At 50.4% G+C, this 19,317-nt stretch overlaps 1 protein-coding gene across 4 annotated transcripts in view; it reads left to right on the top strand.

Moving 5' to 3' along the window:
• STX18 (syntaxin 18) overlaps positions 1-19,317 on the top strand; it is a 123,386-nt gene that overhangs the window by 57,006 nt on the left and 47,063 nt on the right. For 3 of the 4 annotated variants that reach the window (XM_043572979.1, XM_043572981.1, XM_043572980.1), the window contains exon 2: positions 14,954-15,021. The exons of the other annotated variant lie outside the window; for it this stretch is intronic. In XM_043572979.1, coding sequence (XP_043428914.1) covers positions 14,954-15,021 — 68 coding nt within the window. The remainder of the gene's footprint in view (positions 1-14,953; positions 15,022-19,317) is intronic. 4 annotated transcript variants of the gene reach the window in all.

Genomic DNA, 19,317 nt, shown 5'->3' with positions numbered 1-19,317 from the left:
AGAGCACCTGCACTGAGAAAAAGGAGGAAAGATGCGGAGGAGAGTGTGCTGGGGTGCCGGGGAGGGACACTGGAGGCGCACCCCGCCAGGACACAGGACGGACAGGAAGCTGAGTGCTTGCCAGGACAGAAATGCCGTTTCAGCGGTGCCCGTCGTCCGCTCCGCACCCGGCTGGCGAGGGCTGAGGGTGAGGGGGCTGGCTCCCTGCGCCGGGCCTCTTCTCGTATGGGTGTCTCGCTCACCGCCTGTGATTCTAGCATCTAGCATCCAGTTTGCGCTCTCTTCGTGGCCCCTGAGCTCGAACCAGTCGCTTCCTCTGATGCACAGCTGAGGACTCAGCATTCCGTTCTGACTCTGGGGGGACTTGGTGCGAGAAGGTGTGTTCGAACCCGGTGTGGCCTTTTGTGTCGTGTGGGTGTCATGTGCTTTTCACCTCGTGCGCTGGTGTTAAGCTGGACGTGGAGGGGGCCAGAGTCCCGAGGGACGGCGGCACGAGGCCGAGTTCAGCCCTTTTCCCGAGTGGGTTGTGCCCAGGTGAGCTGCCCCTGAGCTGCTTTCCAGAAAGGCTTCTCCAGATGCCCCGCCCTCGTGGAACGGACCCTGGGTCGGGTTGCCTCTGCCACTGCCCTTTGCTCTTTGCCCTGTGTCCCCTTGGCTGCCTTTGCTCCTGCCCGCGGAGGCTGTGGGCGCCGCCCATCACCATGGAGGCGGTTCTCGTTGGCTCTGCGGCCAGACTGTCTGGGACCGCGTTGTGCTACGTCAGCGACCTTTTGTGGAGCCGCGAGCAGTGTGTGCGGCTTCTCTCTGGGCCTCAGTTTCTTTCTCTTTCTTTCACAGGGGGGCAGCCCCCCCCACCCCGAGCGGTGGTACGAGGGTTAAGCAAGTCAGTATGTGCGTCGCAGGCTCTGAGCCTGGTGCCTGGCACAGAGCACGCACCCAGTAAGTGTTAGTTACTAGTCCTCCGATTGTGCTGGGTTTGCACCAAATCCAGGTTTTTTCTTCTTCTGACTCTGCAACTTCCCACTCTCCTTGGTGCTGCAACTTGGTGAGAGGCCATAGCCGTTTAGCGTGGCCCAGGTCTCTACAGCTCCCCTTCCCTTCGCTGCCCCACGCGGTCCCCAGTGCACACCGGCCTGGCCTCGTGGGTGGGACTCAAGCAGGGATGAAGGGGAAGCAGGAGAAGAAAACTTACGACGTTTGGGCAGGTGCTACGTGCCAGACGTGGTGTCAGACCCTCCACGGGCATTACTTTCGTCGGTGGCTTGTGGTGGCCTTCAGAGTCCTTCTCTCGTTTGTACGGAGGTCAGGGCCCGAGAAGTAACGTAAGCGCAGCAAGACCGTGTATCGCCAGCGTCAGAGCTGGATGAGAACTCACCTCTGTAGAGTCTGTGCTTGAATTACCGGGACTGGGAGCAATGCAGCACCCGTGCGCCCTGCACGCCCTGTCTCTGCACACAGGTCTGTCTGCACACACAAAATACCAGCTCTACACATTCAGTTTCTCTGCACGCATTGTACGCACACAGTCTCTGAATACGTGCTCTGTGCATAATCTCCGGACCAGACAGGGCTTGGAGGGGATCTGAAAAGCAGTGTGAGGTCATGTAGGAACCTTGGGTTGGAACCCCTCCTGTGTTCGTCGTCCTCCCTCCCTCTCTTCTTTATTACCTCCTTTCTTCCTGTGCCTGGCCCGTTCTGGGTCTTACATATTTGTCAAGGGAACAAATAAAAGAAAGGTTTCCAGGCACACAGAGAAGAAAGTAGTGATGATTAACCAGCACAGGCTTACAAAGCAGGAGCCATACTGCTCCCCGCGCACCCCCTCATCCCAGCCTCATTAGTGTCAGTTGCTAGGCAGGTAGGTGAGGAGATCTGCTTTCAGAAGGCACTTAACAAGGTCTCCATGATATTTTGTAGAGGAAACTTTTTTTTTTTTTAATGGACTGAGGATTTGGACTATTGGGGCATGTGTGACTGGTTGAGCTGGTTGTCCAGCTCAGGGAGCTGGAGGAGACTATAATAATTCCATGCTTTTCCAGCCCCATTTTCATCCCATTTTTAAAATTATTTTTAATTACAGGTGTCTTTAATGGCAGAATGGTCAAGTGGCAAATAACAGGAAGCCAGGGGAAAATAGGAATATAGCGAAGGTGGAGATTAGCAGCACCAGTCGTGAAAGAAATAATGTTAGCTATTAAGTCGTCCTGACCCGGTGACATGAAAGTGAGTACACTCTTCGGTGGTATTAGTAGAAACCTAAAGGCTAGAATAAGGGAGGTGATGTTTCTGCTTTCCCCTGCATTTCCTGCTGACACACAGAATATCAAGTCCGTTCTGTGAACTGCATTTGAGTTTTGAGGCCCGTAATTTGCAGCATTCAGAGGAGACTAAAGAAAGCTTGAGCGTCTTGACTACGTTTAGCTTAGAGAAGAGAGAAGACTTACGTAGGGAGTGGAGGGGGGCCCCACGAGCTGAACCTGACTCCGAGGGACAAAAAACTTTGTACTGTTCCAACTAGAACGGGCAACCTGGGAGAGATGGTGAGCCCCCCACCATCAAAGCAGTAAGCGCCTGCCAGGCCCCTTCTGGTCTTGAGAATCCAGGAAGAGAAGAGAGATTTACCTGTTTCGCGCTCTGTGTATCACGTAGCACGCGCGAGGCACAGAGCAAAGCCAGACCGGCCGGGAGTGGACAGTTTGGAAATGGGAATGTTCTAGCAATGCCAAGTGAGTGCAGTTTGGGGCACCGGAAGAGTGAGGATGAGAATGTCTAATTAGATTAAGGTGTGATCGAGAAGATAAGGAGCTGGAGAGAGAAGGTTGGGGCCAGAGGAGTGAGGGGGGAAAGGCTGAGCACGTGATAAGCTGCTGCTGCTGCTGGAGGTTGAAGAGGTCCGAGACCTGTTTACAAGTGAAAGTTGCATTGAGGCCCGTGGGTCATTCAACGTGGTATGGGCTCTTCACGTTCCGACATTAGGTCCTGAGTTCTTCGATGATCTCGCTAACACTAAGAACCTAAGATTTTCTTTTTCTTTTTCTTTTTCTTTTTCTTTTTCTTTTTCTTTTTCTTTTCTTGGTTTCTAAATTTCTTAAAGGGATAGAAGCTTAATATTTATCAGAAGAGGTACTTTTCAGGTTGCTAATATGGGAAGTTGGGCCGCCAACTTCATCCCAACAAATGTTAATCATCCTTGTCTCCTTGTTTAACCATCCCTCCCGTCTGCTACTCAGGACCGACAGTAGAACTACGAACACCAGTCTCTCTCATCTTTCGCGCACACATTTCTCATTCTCCCACTCCCCACGTGTCTGTCTGTCTGTCTGTCTGTGTGTCAACACATGCCGAATTCTGGAAACTACAGTCCAGGGTGGCACTGGTTCTTAGCAAATATCCAGAGTAGGTTATTTAGCTACTGAAGACAGTTTTCTGTAGGTCACAATCGCCTTGAGTCTTCTAAGGAAGTTACCAGACTGGGGATACACAGCACTTTATCTATGGAGCTGACATTTGTATGTTTACAAGTATATATTTATACATGCATATACAATGTATGTAATGTATATAACGTCCAACTAACAGATACAGCATGCCTCAAGGAAGGCTTTTTGCAGAGAAAGTGGGAGCGAACCCAGAATGCCATGTTAATTCCTCCTTGGGCCCAGCACATTTGAGTAGAAGACAGATGAGAAAGAAGACATTCCAGGCAGAGGGAACAGTAGGTGCCAAAGTGCAGAGGCAGAAGAGGAGGCTGCTTCAGGGAAAGGCTTTTTGCCTCCGGAATGTGGAGGTGGTGGTGCAGGAAGTGCGGAGGAGAGGGTGGCCCGTGGTTCAATTCCTTTGGCGGATGTTGAGCAAGTTGAATGGATAGGCCTGCCTGACCGGTTTAATTTGTGGGGTAGAAAACAGGGCAGCCCTGAGACTTTCTATCTTGAGGAAGGAAGAGAGAGGCTCTTTCTCCTTGGGGGAACTGGAAGGGGACCAGAAGGGACCGAGTGGCCAGGAGGGTTGAATGTGAGTGGTTGGATAATTAACACTCCATGTTGCTCTTGAGGCACCAGCGGACCCGCAGGAGGGGTTGGATGCGCTCACCTGGAACACAGGAGCAGGGCAGAGGCTGGGTGGGAGTGTTCTAGTAGATGGTAAATGAAGCTGGGGGTGGGAGTGAGTGAGTCTAGCCTGAGTACGGTTCACGGGTTAGCAAAGGCAGAGGAAGCGATGAAGGAAGGCAAAGGAAAGTTTGCCAGAGGCTTAAGAAGAGAACCCGGAGAGAGGGAGAGAGCGTGGGGTCCCAGGAAGCAGAGGGAGACTGCTGGTTCCTTGGAGAAGGGCAGGGGCAGGGGCAAGGAGCTTCCTCAGGAGTTTGTGAGGACGGGTAGAGAGTGGCCAGCACTCCCGCGGTGACTGTCACCCCGCAGTACCCTGCCTTCATCCAAGGGTGGTGTCACGCAATAGAAATTAGGGGGGAAGTGCTGGGAGGGGCCCAGCCCGTGGCGCTTGCTTCCCAAACAGTTGCCGAAGAAAAGAAGGAAGCAAGAAAGGGCCACTTCATGTATGCAGTCCCTTCACAGACCAGCTGCTGCGACCTGGCACCAGTGGAATTTCTGTGGCGTTGCCAGGCTCTTTTGTGGGTGACAAGTCAGCGGGGAGCCTCTCTGGCACAGGGACCCACAGCGTGACTGCAGCAGGGTCGCCATGCTCCAGAGGCGCCTTGCTTCTGAACTTGTAGCTGTAATTGGTATCGATGCATTTTCAATTATGGCTGAAGGGAGTGGATTCAGATTTAGTTAGTGGGCCTCCAAATTAAACTGGGGAACACAGTCCTTGTGAAAAATCATGTTAGCTTATCAGTAGTTGGCAAACACTTACACAACGGTGGTTCTGGCTGTGCCTTTGGCTGCATACTAAACTGAACAGCAAGCTGTGTCCACTGATTGAATGAAACAAAAATAATGATTTTGTGTTACAGGGAACTTTTTACAATATGCCAGAGGGACCTACTGGAGTCTCTTTAATCTTGAACAATGGTTGTTTCTTGCAGAGGCAAATTATGCAAATCGGTACTTAGTGTTTCATAATCAATCAGGTCTTTGTTGGAAGTGTTGTGAGTGCCAGCAGAACAGAATTCCTAGCGTGGGGGGGGGAGGGGAGTGTGGGGGGTGGCTTGCAAGTCAAACCACTGCTGTGACCAGCAAAGGACACTTGTGACCGCTTTGAACTCTCCCCACTTAAAAGGCAGCCATCCTTTGAGAAGAATCCCACCGTTTTGTACCAGGCTTTTTGTTTTACGGTGTATCTCGCTTTGGGTAATTTACAAAGTCCCCGGGAAGGAGCAGCTCGCAGGACTGTTCTGTGGGCGACCCACCCAGACAGAGCTGGGCCTGCCGCCTGGGATGGCAGATGGCAGCCATGCTCCTGCCCCTGGAGCTCCCTTTGTGCCCAACCTGCCTCCAGCGCGGTCTTTGCACGTCGTCGACTTGGGCTCATCCGAGCGCACGTGTAGATGTCCAAACAATGGCGTCTCAGCTTCGGCCTGCACAGAACAGTTAACCTTTGATAATGCTTTGATTCTAGATCAAAAAACAAAGAACCAGAGAAATTTTAAAAGCCCTTGGGAAAACGTGGTGATGTGTTTTAGAGTTCCTGTTAGTACTGCAGCTGTAAGACTTGGGTCGCCATCTAGTGGATAACGGGAAGTATGAGCCGCCGCGCCAAGGGGTTGAACCCTACTCTTAGTTGTTGAAAGGGGTAGAAGATGGGTTTGGTTCGGAACACGGAATCACCCTCAGGGAACCGTGTTGGGCTAGGTGTGCGCCTGAGCAGCTTACGTCAGACAGACCCGAAAACATTTCACAAGATGCTAACGTCTCTGAAAGAGATCCACGTGCAGGAGAGGGCCTTGCCCTGGCCTGGGAGTGGCAGAGAAGGCTCTTAGGAGGCATCAGACTTGAGCAGAGGGCTTGGGGCAAGAAGACTGGGATCGGGTGGGGGGTGGGCTTCGAATCTGGAGATGTCCACAGGGAGAGGGACACCCAGGGCCTCGGGCTCAAGGAATCAGGCCTGATTTGTCGGTAACGGGGAGTCCCTGTGCACTTTGTCAGGAAGTATGTGGGAAGATTTGCCTTTTTGTCCAGAAGTATTTTTTGTCTGGCTGCAAAGATTATACATGCTGATTATAGAAAAATGTTAAAGTACAAAAAGGTTTTAAGAAAAAAGCAAAATCTCCAAATCTCACCACCCAGACGACCATCAGTATTTTGAAGAACAGTGTTCCGACTTCCTCTCTGTGTATGTGTACAACCTTAGGTATGATTTCGTATCTTTTCCATAAGTGCATCATGCAGTATGTGCTTTGGGCGACCTTGCTTTCCCCTCCGTGCTCAACAATATGCTTGTGGGAAACCATCCATGTCTGTGGCCCAGGCTCACCCAGAATACACCAGGCTCACCCAGGTACAATCCTGTGTACCTCACAGGATTTCATTGGTGTGCACGCTGGGATGTTAGGGGTTTGTTTGGTCCCTCCTGGGAAAACCTTGTATGTACAAGGACGGTGATGTGACAGTCTTTTTTTTTTTCTCCTGTCAAATGCATCTGGATTAGGAAGCACACTTTTTATGGTAGATGGGTTATAGAGAATTTCAACGTCTTGATGATTTTGGGAATTAGTCTTATTTAAATATAGCCACTTAAAAGTGAATTTATGTTCAGAGAAAGAAAGGAACGGGTCACATGAATACCTGTAGTTTCAGAATGCAGTTCAAATCACTTGTTTGACTAAGTATCAACTTCCTAAAGAGGCCAGATCCTGGCCGACCCTGGAGTGTGGCTGTTAGCTTTGTGCTGTCCCATAGCTGGAGACCAGGCCTTGAACCGGAACAGCTCGGCTCAGCTTTGGGTACTTCTGATCTCAAAATGTTCCTTCTACACTCGTGGTAAAAGCAAGCCCCACAGACCTGCCGTGCTCGGATGGGACGGCGGGGTCATCTTTTGGGTGGACTTGGGAGAGCACTTGCTTTGGGAGTCACAGTCTCCCATTGGTTTTGAACCACTTACGTGGGATGTGTACCCTCCATGTCCTCTCATCTGTGACCTGGGCTTATAATGGAGCCTACCCACAGGGCCGTCGGGAGCAAATGAGATAATGGACGGGTAGTACTGACGCTGGTAAAAGCTGGCAGGTAGCTCGTGCTGCTGCTGTTTTCTAAAAATTGCATTCACCACCCTGTCTTTGTAGTGAAGCCCAGGGAGATTAAGCGACTTGCTCAAAACTTCAGTTGGCAAAGGTTAAGAGTTTAGGGGAGCCTATAAAAGCACCCCTTTCTTCTCAGCCCAATTTTGGAACCACCTGAAAGAGAAATACAGGAGTTAGAACATGAAAATCCACACAGGGAGCCTGGCTTTAGGTTTGTACTGAAATATGGGGGAAGCTTGGGTCAGAATATACCCCCTCTGCTGGCTGGCTGGCTGGCTGGCTGGCTGGCTGATGGGAAAAACGGAGAGGGCGAGAAGGAGCCGAGCATGCCCATTCTCCTTTCTCCAAATCATAAACCAGTTAAGTGGCTCCTCTTCCCTCTGAGGCCAGGATATTGGTCCCGCTCAAGTCTCCCTGCACCTGAAGCCTCAGGAGTGGGGGAGCAGGGTCTCCTTCAGCAGGGGGTGGCAAAGCAGAGGTCAGAACCCAGGAGTCTCCGCCAAACCCCCTGGGTTTCTTGCCCTTCTCTCTCTTGCCCGCCCTGCTCCCCCCAGACCCGCAGTCATGTGCCCAGAGTCGGCTCCTTTGCCCATGTCCGCCCAGGGCTAAAGGTGGCTGCAGGGGAACTCAAACGCAGGGAAGAAAAGCCGTTGGGGAAATTGCCTTCATTGTTCGTTTAAGCCATATTTTGAGGCTGTTTAAGGATTGAAGGAAGCTCAGGATGAGCTGAGCATCAGAAAGACTGCTGTTCTTCCTGACCGCCCTGTTTCCTTGCTCGTGGCTGTGGGCCTTCCCCCCGACATCCAGGTGGCCTTGCCAACTCCAAGCCTGCCGTGTCGCAGGACGCGAGACCCAGCAGCCGACCCGGGAGGAGATGGCTGGAGCCAGTGGCGACATTCTCTTCCGATATGTGAATATTCCTACTGTAACATATAGGTGACTTTTAAAACGAGTGCTGTGTGTGGAAGCTTTTCTTGCAGATCTTTCTGTATCCGCTGTAGTTAAACACGTTTTTTAAGATCAACATTGTACACAAATACTCTCACACAAAACCCAGCTTCTATTACTGGAAAGAAGGATGTCAAACTTCATTAAGTTAAATATTAGTAGTCTTTTGACAGAATAATACAGGATAAGTGACTTCGCCTTTGAGTCACAGAGACCTGTGATCAGTCTCAGTTCTGTGTCTTTTTTTTTTTTTTAAGTTTATTTATTTATTTTAAGAGAGAGAGTGCGAGTTGGGGAGGGGCAGGGAGATGAGAGACAGAATCCCAAGCAGGACTCAAACCCAGGAACTGTGAGATCACGACCTGAGCTGAAAACAAGAGTCAGATGCTTAACCGACTGAGCCACCCAGGTGCCACCCCCCCCCCCCACCCCGTTCTGCATCTTACTAGCCTTGTAACCTTGCATGGCCTCAATTTTCATGTTGCTTAAATGGGAACGGGGGTCATGTCTAACTCATCCGGCTGCTCTGGGGAGAGTAAAGGGCAGCCCGTGCCGGGCAGTTTCTGCACTGCCTGCTGCACATGGCTGGTGCTCGGTGAGTGACGGTCGCCGTCGGCTGTAATCACATGTGTGGTGCTTTGCTGAACACGGGATATGAGAAGAAAGGAACAGCTGGACGTTACTCGCTCGGATGCTCTTCTCGGTTCCCAGTCATCCCTTTGTGCATACTGTGCTGGAAAACTGCAGTTGTGGCCTGTCCACAATGTGTGCTTTAATTTGGAGGCTGAGAACGCAAGCCTGATACTTAGAACGCCAGGGCTCCAGCCAGACTTCACCCCGAGGTGTCCCTCAGCACGTGGTCTGTCCCGTCTCTGACTCCGTGTTGTGACCTGTAAAATGGGCGTGATGCTGTCCCCTGTGGTCACGCGTGGGAGAATTAGGTGAGCCAGTGCACGGAGCTCTGGGAATGGGAAGAGCTCTGGGAAAAGCCTGGTACACCGTCTTTTCTCGGTGACGGTTTTGGGTTTTGAAAGGGGCGTCCACCCTGATAAATGGAATTCTAAGCCAAGATTGCAAGTACTTAGAAATAAAGCCGGTAGAGATTGTGTGTGGAATTTAGTTGTTGGTTCAAGCGTGGACAGCAGAAAATCTGCACACAAAATGACTAAAAGTGTTAAGGGAAGAAAGCGCTAAATGGGAGATGTGTCAAAATGTTTTTTTATCAAGGGAGATTTCGATTTCAGATACTCCCTCAAGCAGACAGGACGGATGACAAAGCCGCAGGTACACGTGTGCCCATCCTCAACTCGTACCGGCCCGCGGCCCGTCCTGCCTCGTCTGATGCTCCCCTCTTCTCCATGTGGTTTTGAAGCAAATCCCAGGTGTCCTATTTGATTGGTAAATTTTCAGTGTATGTCTCTAAAAGAGAAGGATTTTAAAAACAGGGAAGTGAATCATAATGCTTCAGATATTAAATACCTCCTGTGTTCCTTTTCTCTCTCAGCCTGCAGTTCACGTCTCATTTTAAACTATGTTTTATGTTAGAGACAGTGGACGCTTCTCATATAATGTAGCAGTGTAGTCAAGCCACAGCCGGTGGGCATAAAAACTCTTCCTTCCGTGGTGGGCCGGCCATCAGTCAGCTGGAAGGTGACGGGCTTTGTGAGAGCAGACCGGCTCCTGTGAAGCGGGCTAGGTTGTGCATCCTCGGACCTTAGTGCTCGCGCTGCCCCCTCTGGGTGCACGTGCTGACTCTAGGAGAAACACGCACAGACGGCCGGTGTGCTCCTCTTTCTTTGTGGGTTCACTCGGTTGTGTAGGTACAATCTTGTACAGGTCTGATACCTTTTTGACCCAACTCGTACGTCAGGACTTATCAGATCTTGAAGCTCTTTCTGTTGGATTTCCAACCCCCCACAAACTACCCCCCCCTACCTTTTCCTTTTCCAACATTTAATCTCTACTGGAGATACAAAAATGAACAGGGCATAGATCCTGACCTCACGGGGCTCAGTTGAAGTCTAGTGGGGGGTCACAGATAAATACTTGTTATGTTCAATGGAAAGTGCTAACAGGTATCTGTAAAATACTAAGAAAGGTGTTCAGGAAGGCTTCACGGAGGAGGTGACATTTAAGTGCAACCTGGAAGGACGAGCAGGGATTCTTCTGGTGGCATGGGGTTGGGGTGAAGAGAGCTGCTCTAGGCAGAGCAAGAGCAGTCACGAAGGCACAGAGCTGTGAAGATGGGGTGTCCCTCACCTGCCCAAGGCTGTGATGTGCCCCACGACATGGTTCAGTCCCCAGAATACTCCCTGTTTTCAACCCTTGCGTTTGTCACTCACCTGGTCCCACAGAGACCTTTCCAGTGACCTGTTCCTTCCCCCGAGACTCTTCCTCACCCCCTCCATGTCGTTCAGTGATACCAAGACTAAGACACTAGTTTAGATCTTTATGGGGCAATAAAATTTCCATTTTAGTCCGATTTCCTTGTCAAACTTGACACCGGAATGGCCTTTCTCCTTTTAAAAGTGAGGGGAGTTCTCTTTGCACACACACATAAGTGATTCTTTTAAAGTTACCACTAGATGTGGAAACATTCACAATTCAAAGCGTACAAGTGCTCACACCCCTGCAAATTTGAAAATACAAGAGCCATAATAGAATTGTTGAAATATAATAAGCTGTCTTTGGCAATGACACCTCCCCACCACGTGAGGGTGCATTAAGAAGGCAGCTCTCTGCGCCGTGGGAAGAGGGCTCTCACCAGACCACGTCTGCTGGTACCTTGATCCAGGACTTCCCAGCCCCCAATACTGTGAGACCGTGTTGTCGTTTAAGCCACGCAGCCTATGGTATTTTGTTATGGCAGCTTACATTAGGACACATTGTATTAGTTTCTTACTGCTGTTGTAACAATTTACCATAAACCCGGTGACTTAAAGCAACAAGAATGGGGGCGCCTGGGTGGCGCAGTCGCTTAAGCGTCCGACTTCAGCCAGGTCACGATCTCGCGGTCTGTGAGTTCGAGCCCCGCGTCAGGCTCTGGGCTGATGGCTCAGAGCCTGGAGCCTGTTTCCGATTCTGTGTCTCCCTCTCTCTCTGCCCCTCCCCCGTTCATGCTCTGTCTCTCTCTGTCCCAAAAATAAATTAAAAAAAAAAAAAAAGTTGAAAAAAAAAAGCAACAAGAATGTATTATCTTACGGTTTTGTGGTCTGAGGTCCAAGACGGGACTTTGTAGGTTGAAATCAAGGTTGGGCAGGGAAGCGTTCTTTCTTGGAGAGACTTAAGGGAGAATCTGTCTCCTTACCTTTCCCAGCTTGTAGAGGCCAACTGCATCCTCAGCTCCCTCCTCTGTCTCCAGAGCAACCAGGCCTCCTCCCACTGCATCACTCTGCCCTCCCTCCTGCCCTTCCTCTTCGACACTTAAGGACCCTTGTGATTATATGGGGCCTTCCTACTGGGTGAGCCAGGATAATCTCCCTATTTTAAGGTCAACTGATGAGAACCTGAATTCCATGTGCTATGTTAATTCTCCTCTGCCTTCTAACAGAACGTATTCACGGGACTTGGAAGCCTTTGCAGGGGGAGGGTGGCATTTTTGTACCTGCAACAGCAAACACAGTTCTTTAGGGCTTCTCCGGTACCCACTGTTTTGTCAACATTCAGTAACAGTTTTTGAGGCTCTGCTTTGCTCCGGGAACTGTGCCTGATAAGCACAGGAAAGGGAAAGGGACCCATCACCCTCTAGGGGCTTGCCATCTACTGAAGGGAAATTGGTCTGAAATTAGTCACTGTGGTCATGAAGGGAGGTCATGAAGGAAGGGGTGAGGTCGAGGTGCCACATTTTGTGGGTGAGTGGGGTCTGACTGTGCCCGAGGGTGTGGAGCAGATACAGGGAGGGAAAGAGGAGAAGTCTGTGCAGGAGGGAAGGTGGGTAGGGCATTCCAGGGAAAAGGAGAACCATATGGGTGTGCGTGCTGGGCATCTCTGGGACTTGGAGCCTGGCGCCTACTGGGAGTGTGGCAGGGACTGAGGCCACACGGGACTTGTGGAGCTGGACTGTGAAGGGCCTTGAGTGCTTTATGGGAGTTTGGACTTGACTCCATTGTTTAGGCCCGGAGGTTACTTGTTGGCTGCCCTTTGGCAAATCAGCCTTGGAACTGCTGCTTTTGGCTGCAGTGTATTTAAATGTTTGTTTGTTTTTGAGAGGGAGGGAAGGGGAGAGAGAGAGAAGGAGCAGGGGTTGGGGCAGAGAGAGAAGGAGAGAGAATCCCAAGCAGGCTCCAAGCTGTCGGCAAAGAGCCTGACGTGGGGCTCGATCTCATGAACCGTGAAATCGTGACCTGAGCCACAATCAAGAGCCGGCTGCCCGACTGAGCCACGCGGGTGCCCCTGGCTGCAGTGTGTTTTAAATCCAGAAGTCACCACCGCCAGATGTCCTGTAGCATCCGCCGTTCACCTCGCCTCTTGTGGGCAGTGGCCGGGCAAGGGGACAGAAACCGTTGCAAGTTTGAAAACAGGACGGTAACGTGATCAGTTCTTAACGTGTGGTGCAGTAAACGCTTCGTTTGTACTTCTCTTGAGTATTTTCCCCAACAGTCCTAAAAGGCATATTTTGTAAGGCAGCTTAGGTGGAAAATAGGAATAAGAGTGTGAGGAAGGGAGCTGTGTTGTACAGGAAAATAGGTCGGACGTGGACTCCGGTGGTCCTACGTTTGACTGTAAGCCTGGCCACGCGCTGACGTGCTAAGTGGGTAACAGTGGGTGAGTCCCTTAGCTTCCGTGAGGTTCACTTTGCCACACTGGTTCCCGTCGGAGAGCGGTGCTGCGAGTGCCCACAGCAGGGAAGAGAGCGAGGTGGTGTGAGTGAAAATACCTAACAGGGCAGGGCTAGCGGACAGACTCTCAACCCTGGCTCGTTACCCGGCAAATAAGCGAGTGCCGTGGCCACGCTTCATCTTCAGTGTGATTCCTGCTCTTCACGTGCCTGAAGGAAGGTCCTTTTCCGAACCAGATTTATTATTTACCTAGACCCTGTGGGAAACCGAACCGATCCCCTGTTGACCTGTCTCCAGACAAACGCGGAATGTTTTCTTTGTGATAAACACTATCTTCGTATTTAGACATACGCTCGTTTCACAGATACTCGTCGACCACCCCCGTGCCCCATGTGGCGCTGAGACCTGCGTGGGGGCTGCACGGCCCCCGCCCGTGCGGTTCGCCGACAGGGAAGCAGAGGCCGTGGCCGTGAGTGACTCGGTGCCACGTGGGTGGCATGCAGAAGTGCTTTTAGGTTGAGAGCAAAGCGAGAGACAGGCTGAGTTGGCCTTGGCAGAAAAACTGTCGTGGAAGAGATGAAAGTTCAGCGGACCCTTCAAGGCCGGGGTTGTGTGTGTCTGGAAGGGGTAGCAGGGGCATTAGGAAAACAAGCGAGCGCTGGTCAGAGGACAGAGCAGGCCACCAGCCTGGTTAATCAGTCTCTCCTTCTGGAAACACTTTTGTCCCTGTCGACCATGATCCTAGACTTCTTCCCACCGCTTTTTACTTCATTCTACTTAGTTTTTAATCCCTAGCTCCACACGCAGTACCTGGGCACACGGTAGGTGCTTCAGAGTAGGGTTTGCTTATGCTAGTTCCCAGCCGTCACAGAGGCAGTCCTTTGTACCTGGTGTCCTTTCGGTTCGTCCGTGGAAGTCGGCCATCGGGAAGATGGAGGTTTGCTGTGTGGGAATCTGCCGTTGCCTCTGAAGCTTTTAAATCTGCTGCTCTGCAGGACCCCACCTGTAAACCTGGTATCTCCAGCCTTAGACTCCGTCCCCAGAACACTTGGAAGATGCAGTTTTTGTCTGTAGTTTTAGAAGACACATAAGGAAAGGAATTGGCCTTTGTTGAGCATGTGTTGCGTAGATGTTAGACGTGCATGATCTTATTTAATCTGGAAGTTCCTTAGAGATCATCTCTTCATAACATTCTAGATCTATCACAACACTTACAGGTTCAGGGGCGACTTTGGGAAAGTTAACCAACAAGTCAATGACAACAGATGACCCTTGGCCAACCTGGGTTTGGGTTGCCTGGGTTCACTTATGTGCAGATTGTTTTTCTGGATAAATGCAGTATAGTCCTGTAAGTGGGTTTTCTCTTTCTTATGGTTTTCTTTAATTTTTTTTTAATCTTTATTTATTTTTGAGAGAGAGACAGAGTGTGAGCAGGGGAGGAGCAGGGAGAGAGGGAGCCACAGAATCCGAAGCAGGCTCCAGGCTCTGAGCTGTCAGCACACAGCCCGACGCAGGGCCCGAACCCAGGAACCATGAGATCATGACCTGAGCCAAAGTCGGACGCTCAACCGACTGAGCCACCCAGGCGCCCCATCTTTCTTATGATTTTCTTAATAACATTTTCTTTCCTCTAGCTTGGTTTTTGGTATGAATTTAGTATATGATATAACATACAAAATACGTGTGAACTGACCATTTATGTTATTGGTAAGGCTTCTTGCCAACAGTAAGCTACTAGTAGTTAAGTTTTTGGGGAGTCCAAAGTTATATATAGATTTTCTGTGTGGGGGTTGGCGCCCCTCACCCCGCATTGTTCAAGGCTCAGCTACATATTAGAATCCAAACCAAAGTCGTCCCGTTTGTGGCTTCAAAATTTTTCTATAACCTGCATTCCATCCTCTATTAATTTAAATTACACGTGAGTGTAACATATCCATCTCTCTCTCTCTCTCTCTCTCTCTCTCTCTCTCTCTCTCTCTCTCCCCCCCCCTCCCCCTCCCCCCTATGTTAACAGTTTGCTTTCTTTTCATTCTAGATTTCACACATTGGCAAACTGAGAGATTTTCTCCTGGAACACAGGAAAGATTACATTAATGCTTATAGGTAAGTGCATACTTCTTACCATGGCTTTGGTGACTGAATTCTTTTCCATACCTATATTCCTTTTGAGGCGTTTGCCCTTACTTTTTACTTACTCACCCAGAGTCGCCGTGGGGAAGATCGGTTCGGCCGTGGTGTCGGTGGCAGAAAGGACCGCCCGTCCCCAAGATAGGCTCTTCTCTACCCTCCAAGTCCCAGTGCCCCCCACGGCACGATCTTCAGGATCGATGCTGCCACACGTTTGCATCTGTGTTGGTGCCACACACGTTGGGAAACACGTAGACACACACGAGACCCACCCTCTCAGCACGGACTTACTGAACCCACGATGGAACGCTGCCGGTCAGTCACGTAAACATGTCATGTCGGTGCGTTTCTTGCATCTAGAGAGGGTTTGGTTAGCTTGCTTTTTTAAAAGAGAGAAGGCATTTTGATTGAGCCTTCCAAAATGGTTTCTGGAATGGACTCCGGCTCTCAACAGATACAGGAGCGTTGCAGGGCAGACACCTTGTCTCCTGTGCTTCCTGACCTCCATTCATACCTGGCGGTGGGGTGGACTGTCTGCCATGGGACTCCGCTTCAGGCCTACTGTGTGAATTCACGAGAAGGTTGGATGGGATGTGCGAAATGACATCATAAGTAATTTTATACCTTTAAATGTGCTTTGTTCGTATGGTTTTGGAATGTCGTAAAATTCTCACTCTTAGTGCATAGTACCAAGAAGAGCTTCTTTTTAAGCTCTCCGTTAAAGTAACAGCTCAACACTAGATGGCAGTGCAAATCTCATTTCCCGAGGTGTGTGTGTGTCTCCAGTACTGATTTGATAGTTCACAAAGGTGGAAGCTGCAGCCATTTTGGGAAACCCAACCAAACTGGCATAAACCTCTCTGTCTAGCTCCTCCCTTTGTACCTGACCCCTTAGGTCACATAAGTGGCTATAGAGGCCTTGCCTGGAAATCCATTGTTAACTTCCCTTTGCCTTGAAAAGGCATCCAACAAGGCAGATGTTTTAAATGTCGGTTTAGTTCAAGCCACCCCCCCTCCCTTATTAGCACTGTGAACCTGAGAAAGTCATTTAATCTGTGAAACCCTGTCTTTCTCCAAACCGGGACTTAGCGAACTACCGCCTGTAGGCCAAGTCCACCCAGCTGCCTGTTCTCGTACAGCTTGTGAGCTAAGAATAGTTTTCGCATTTTTAAACAGCTTGGAGAAAAGACTAAGATCTCACCACATATGAAAATGATACGAGATTCACATTTCAGTGTCCACAAATAGAGTTTATTGGAATACCACCAAACCCATTCATTTACACATTATCTTTGGCTGCTTCCGCGCCACAACAGCAGAAGTGAAGGGCTGCGGCAGACCGTGCAACTTGCAAAGCCTAATGTATTTACTCTCTGGCCCTTTTCAAAGCGTTTACAGAGCCCTGCTCTAAACAGAGGGGTTGATGATCCCTCACCAGCTGGTCGAGAGATTCATACAAGACAGTATAATGGAAATGCAGTGCATTTCCATGCATTTATGAGATGATTGTAAAGCGTGCTGCTCTATAACTTGGCAATCGTTTTCACCTTTTCTTAAAAAAACGTGTTTATTTATTTTTGACAGAGCGCGTGCGCGAGCGTGAGTCGAGGAAGGGTAGAGAGAGCCGAGGGGACAGGGGGTCTGAAGTGGGCTCTGTGCTGACAGCGGTGAGCCTGATGCAGGGCCCAAATTCAGGAACCGCGAGATCATGAGCTGAGCCGAAGTCAGACGCTCAACCGACTGAGCCCCCCAGACGCCCCTCAACTTCTGACGATAAAAGTGATGTTAAAGGCATTTATTTCTGCTCAGCTCCCACACAGTGTGCATCCATGTTCCCAGACGGCTCCGAGCCCTCTCCCTTTGTCGCCCAGTAGAGCCAGCTGCTGGCCCACGGCTTCCCCCTTCCCAGCTGCTCTGCGGCAGGTGCACAGATGGACATCCCAGATCTCTGGGGGCCAGTCCCGCTCTGCCACTTACTGGTTGGGTGGCTTGAGTGTCGGAGCTCTGGCCCCTGAGGCTTCTTGGTCCCGACTCATCCGTCTCCCCTTTGTGGAAACTCAGTCTTTTACTCATTTTCCCCGCTGCAGCTGCTCTTTGCCACCACGTGCATCCTGAGCTCCAATCCTACCCGTTTGCGTCCCTTCGAAAGAACGTGGGCTCAGGGGGTCAGGCACACCCAAGTTCAGTCCCACGGGCGCCCAGTGTTAATCGTGTGAGTGTCTAGAGCTCGCTTCACGTCTTTGTGCTTGTTTTCTTTTTTGTAAGATGTGGATAATGTTCTCGTGAGGATTACATGAGATGCGCAAGCTCCTGGCACATAGAAGTCCCCTGGGGAACGGCAATAGGGTTGGAACCCCGTGGGACCTACCTATAATGAACTTGTGGGGGGGGTGGTCAGTTAATAAAAAACACACGTCTCCTTCCTGCCCGACAGCGGTGGGAGGGAAGGAGAGAGAGATGGCATGCAGGAGTCAGGTGAACGTGCTGAGATGGACGAGTTACCAGCTTTATGACCGGTAAAAATCCAGGGGGGCGGGCAGAGCTTAGGTCTGAGGGCGGGCCGCCTTGTTGAAGGCTCCTGAATTAGACTCGCTCAGCCATGACCGCCACTGAACGGTCACAGGCGCTGGAGCACAGAGAGCGGGGCAGGCCCCTTTATAGCACAGGAGAGAGAGGAAGACAGCAGGACATCTGTTCTCTGTAAGCAAGCAGATCCCGGAGAGGAGAGAGAGAACAGAGCCGTGGCTAGATGCGTGTGCGTGTTCGTGCCCGCGCCCAGTGAAGTGCCCTCCCGCATGAGGGCAACAAAACTATACCACTTGGGGGGAAAACTTCCTTGGTTTCTGTTGTTCTTAATAGAACCTAGGACTAGGGGGTAGGCATCCCCTCAGTGACATGCGTTCTCTCCCGATAGAGAAGGGCTGCCCTTGTCGTCCCCCAGCAGGTCCCCCCTCCTGACGGTGTAGACCGTCCACGGCCTGCCTTTGACCACTTCTGCCTCCCAGTGTGCTGGCCTTGGCCAGGAACATTTTAGATGAAGTATGATCATGGAATTAAAAGAAAAATTGCCTTCAGACCCATAAAGCTATGTTAGTTTGACATAATTAGGAAGCTGTAATTTTTTCCATAATGTAGAGCTCAGACTTTATTGACCCATTTAATTTTTTTTTTTTTTTTTTTTAGTAATGACATTTTACTAGAGCAGAGCAGCACGCAATGAGGTGGCCTCTGGCTGGATCTCTTGAATGATTTTAATTAAAAATAATGTTTCCACTTCTGGTAGATGTACCTTTTCTGCAATGTCTTGGCAACAAAACAATACCACTTGGGGGGAAAACTTCCTTGGTTTCTGTTGTTACTAATAGAATAACCATACTGTCAATTTCCAACTCGAAAGGTTAACGGGTAATGTTCCTAAAGGAACATCACCTTTTAATTGAGTAATCAGTCTTATCAAATTAACCTTTAGACCTTTTCAGTTTCCCTGAGCCGAGTTTCCATTAAATCAAAATAGAGAGTAGGAGGATGTTAATCTAATGTTCTTGGAATTAGTCATTTATAGATCCGCTCCACCCACGGGGTGCGTGTTCACTTGGAGGTATCTTTCTTGTTTATTTGTCCGTGACCCCTTTTCGCCTCTGTTTCTGATGAGAGTGTTTCTAGTTTCTATTGGGGAGGAGCACAAGACCAGAGGCCCCCCTGCTCCTGTTTTCCCTTTCCTGCTCTGCCTGAGGGGCTGGGGGGATGGAGTGCACCTTCCGTAGGGCACATTCTGTTAGCATTACCTGGTGTGACCTTGGTTAAACCAAACTAGCTAAGGAAATGAGATGCCAGGGAGGTCCAGGTTCCGCTGAGAGTAGGACCATCTGTTTTCCAAGAACCGAGGGGTTTCCTTCTGTCCTTCCAACTCTACCCCAGAAAGTGAGGGGCTGGGGTCAGGGGGTGGGAAGGTGCCTCGCGCAGGGAGGAGAGAGGAGACTCACCCGACGCCCGGGACCGAGAGGCCCCGGCTCACTACTCCCTTCTCTCCCATCATCTAGGATGGATGCAGTCACTGCCTTTGCCCCTGAAGTTTTCCAGGGAAGGCTCTGGAAGGGCTCTGCAGGGGGCCTCCTGAGGAGCACAGATGCAGCTGTATATCAAGCCTGTTCTGCCATCAGCCTCACGCACCGAGTCGGGTCGTTCAAAAAGTATTTGATTGTGATGCGCCAATCTATCGGCCTGCCAGATCCTAAGCATTGCTCTTGATGACGCGGATACAGCAGTGAACAG

This window comes from Prionailurus bengalensis, chromosome B1, assembly GCF_016509475.1.
Source record: "Prionailurus bengalensis isolate Pbe53 chromosome B1, Fcat_Pben_1.1_paternal_pri, whole genome shotgun sequence".
Taxonomy (NCBI): Eukaryota; Metazoa; Chordata; class Mammalia; order Carnivora; family Felidae; genus Prionailurus; species Prionailurus bengalensis.
Note: the sequence above shows the minus strand (reverse complement) of the source record. Positions and strands in the feature narration are given on the sequence as shown.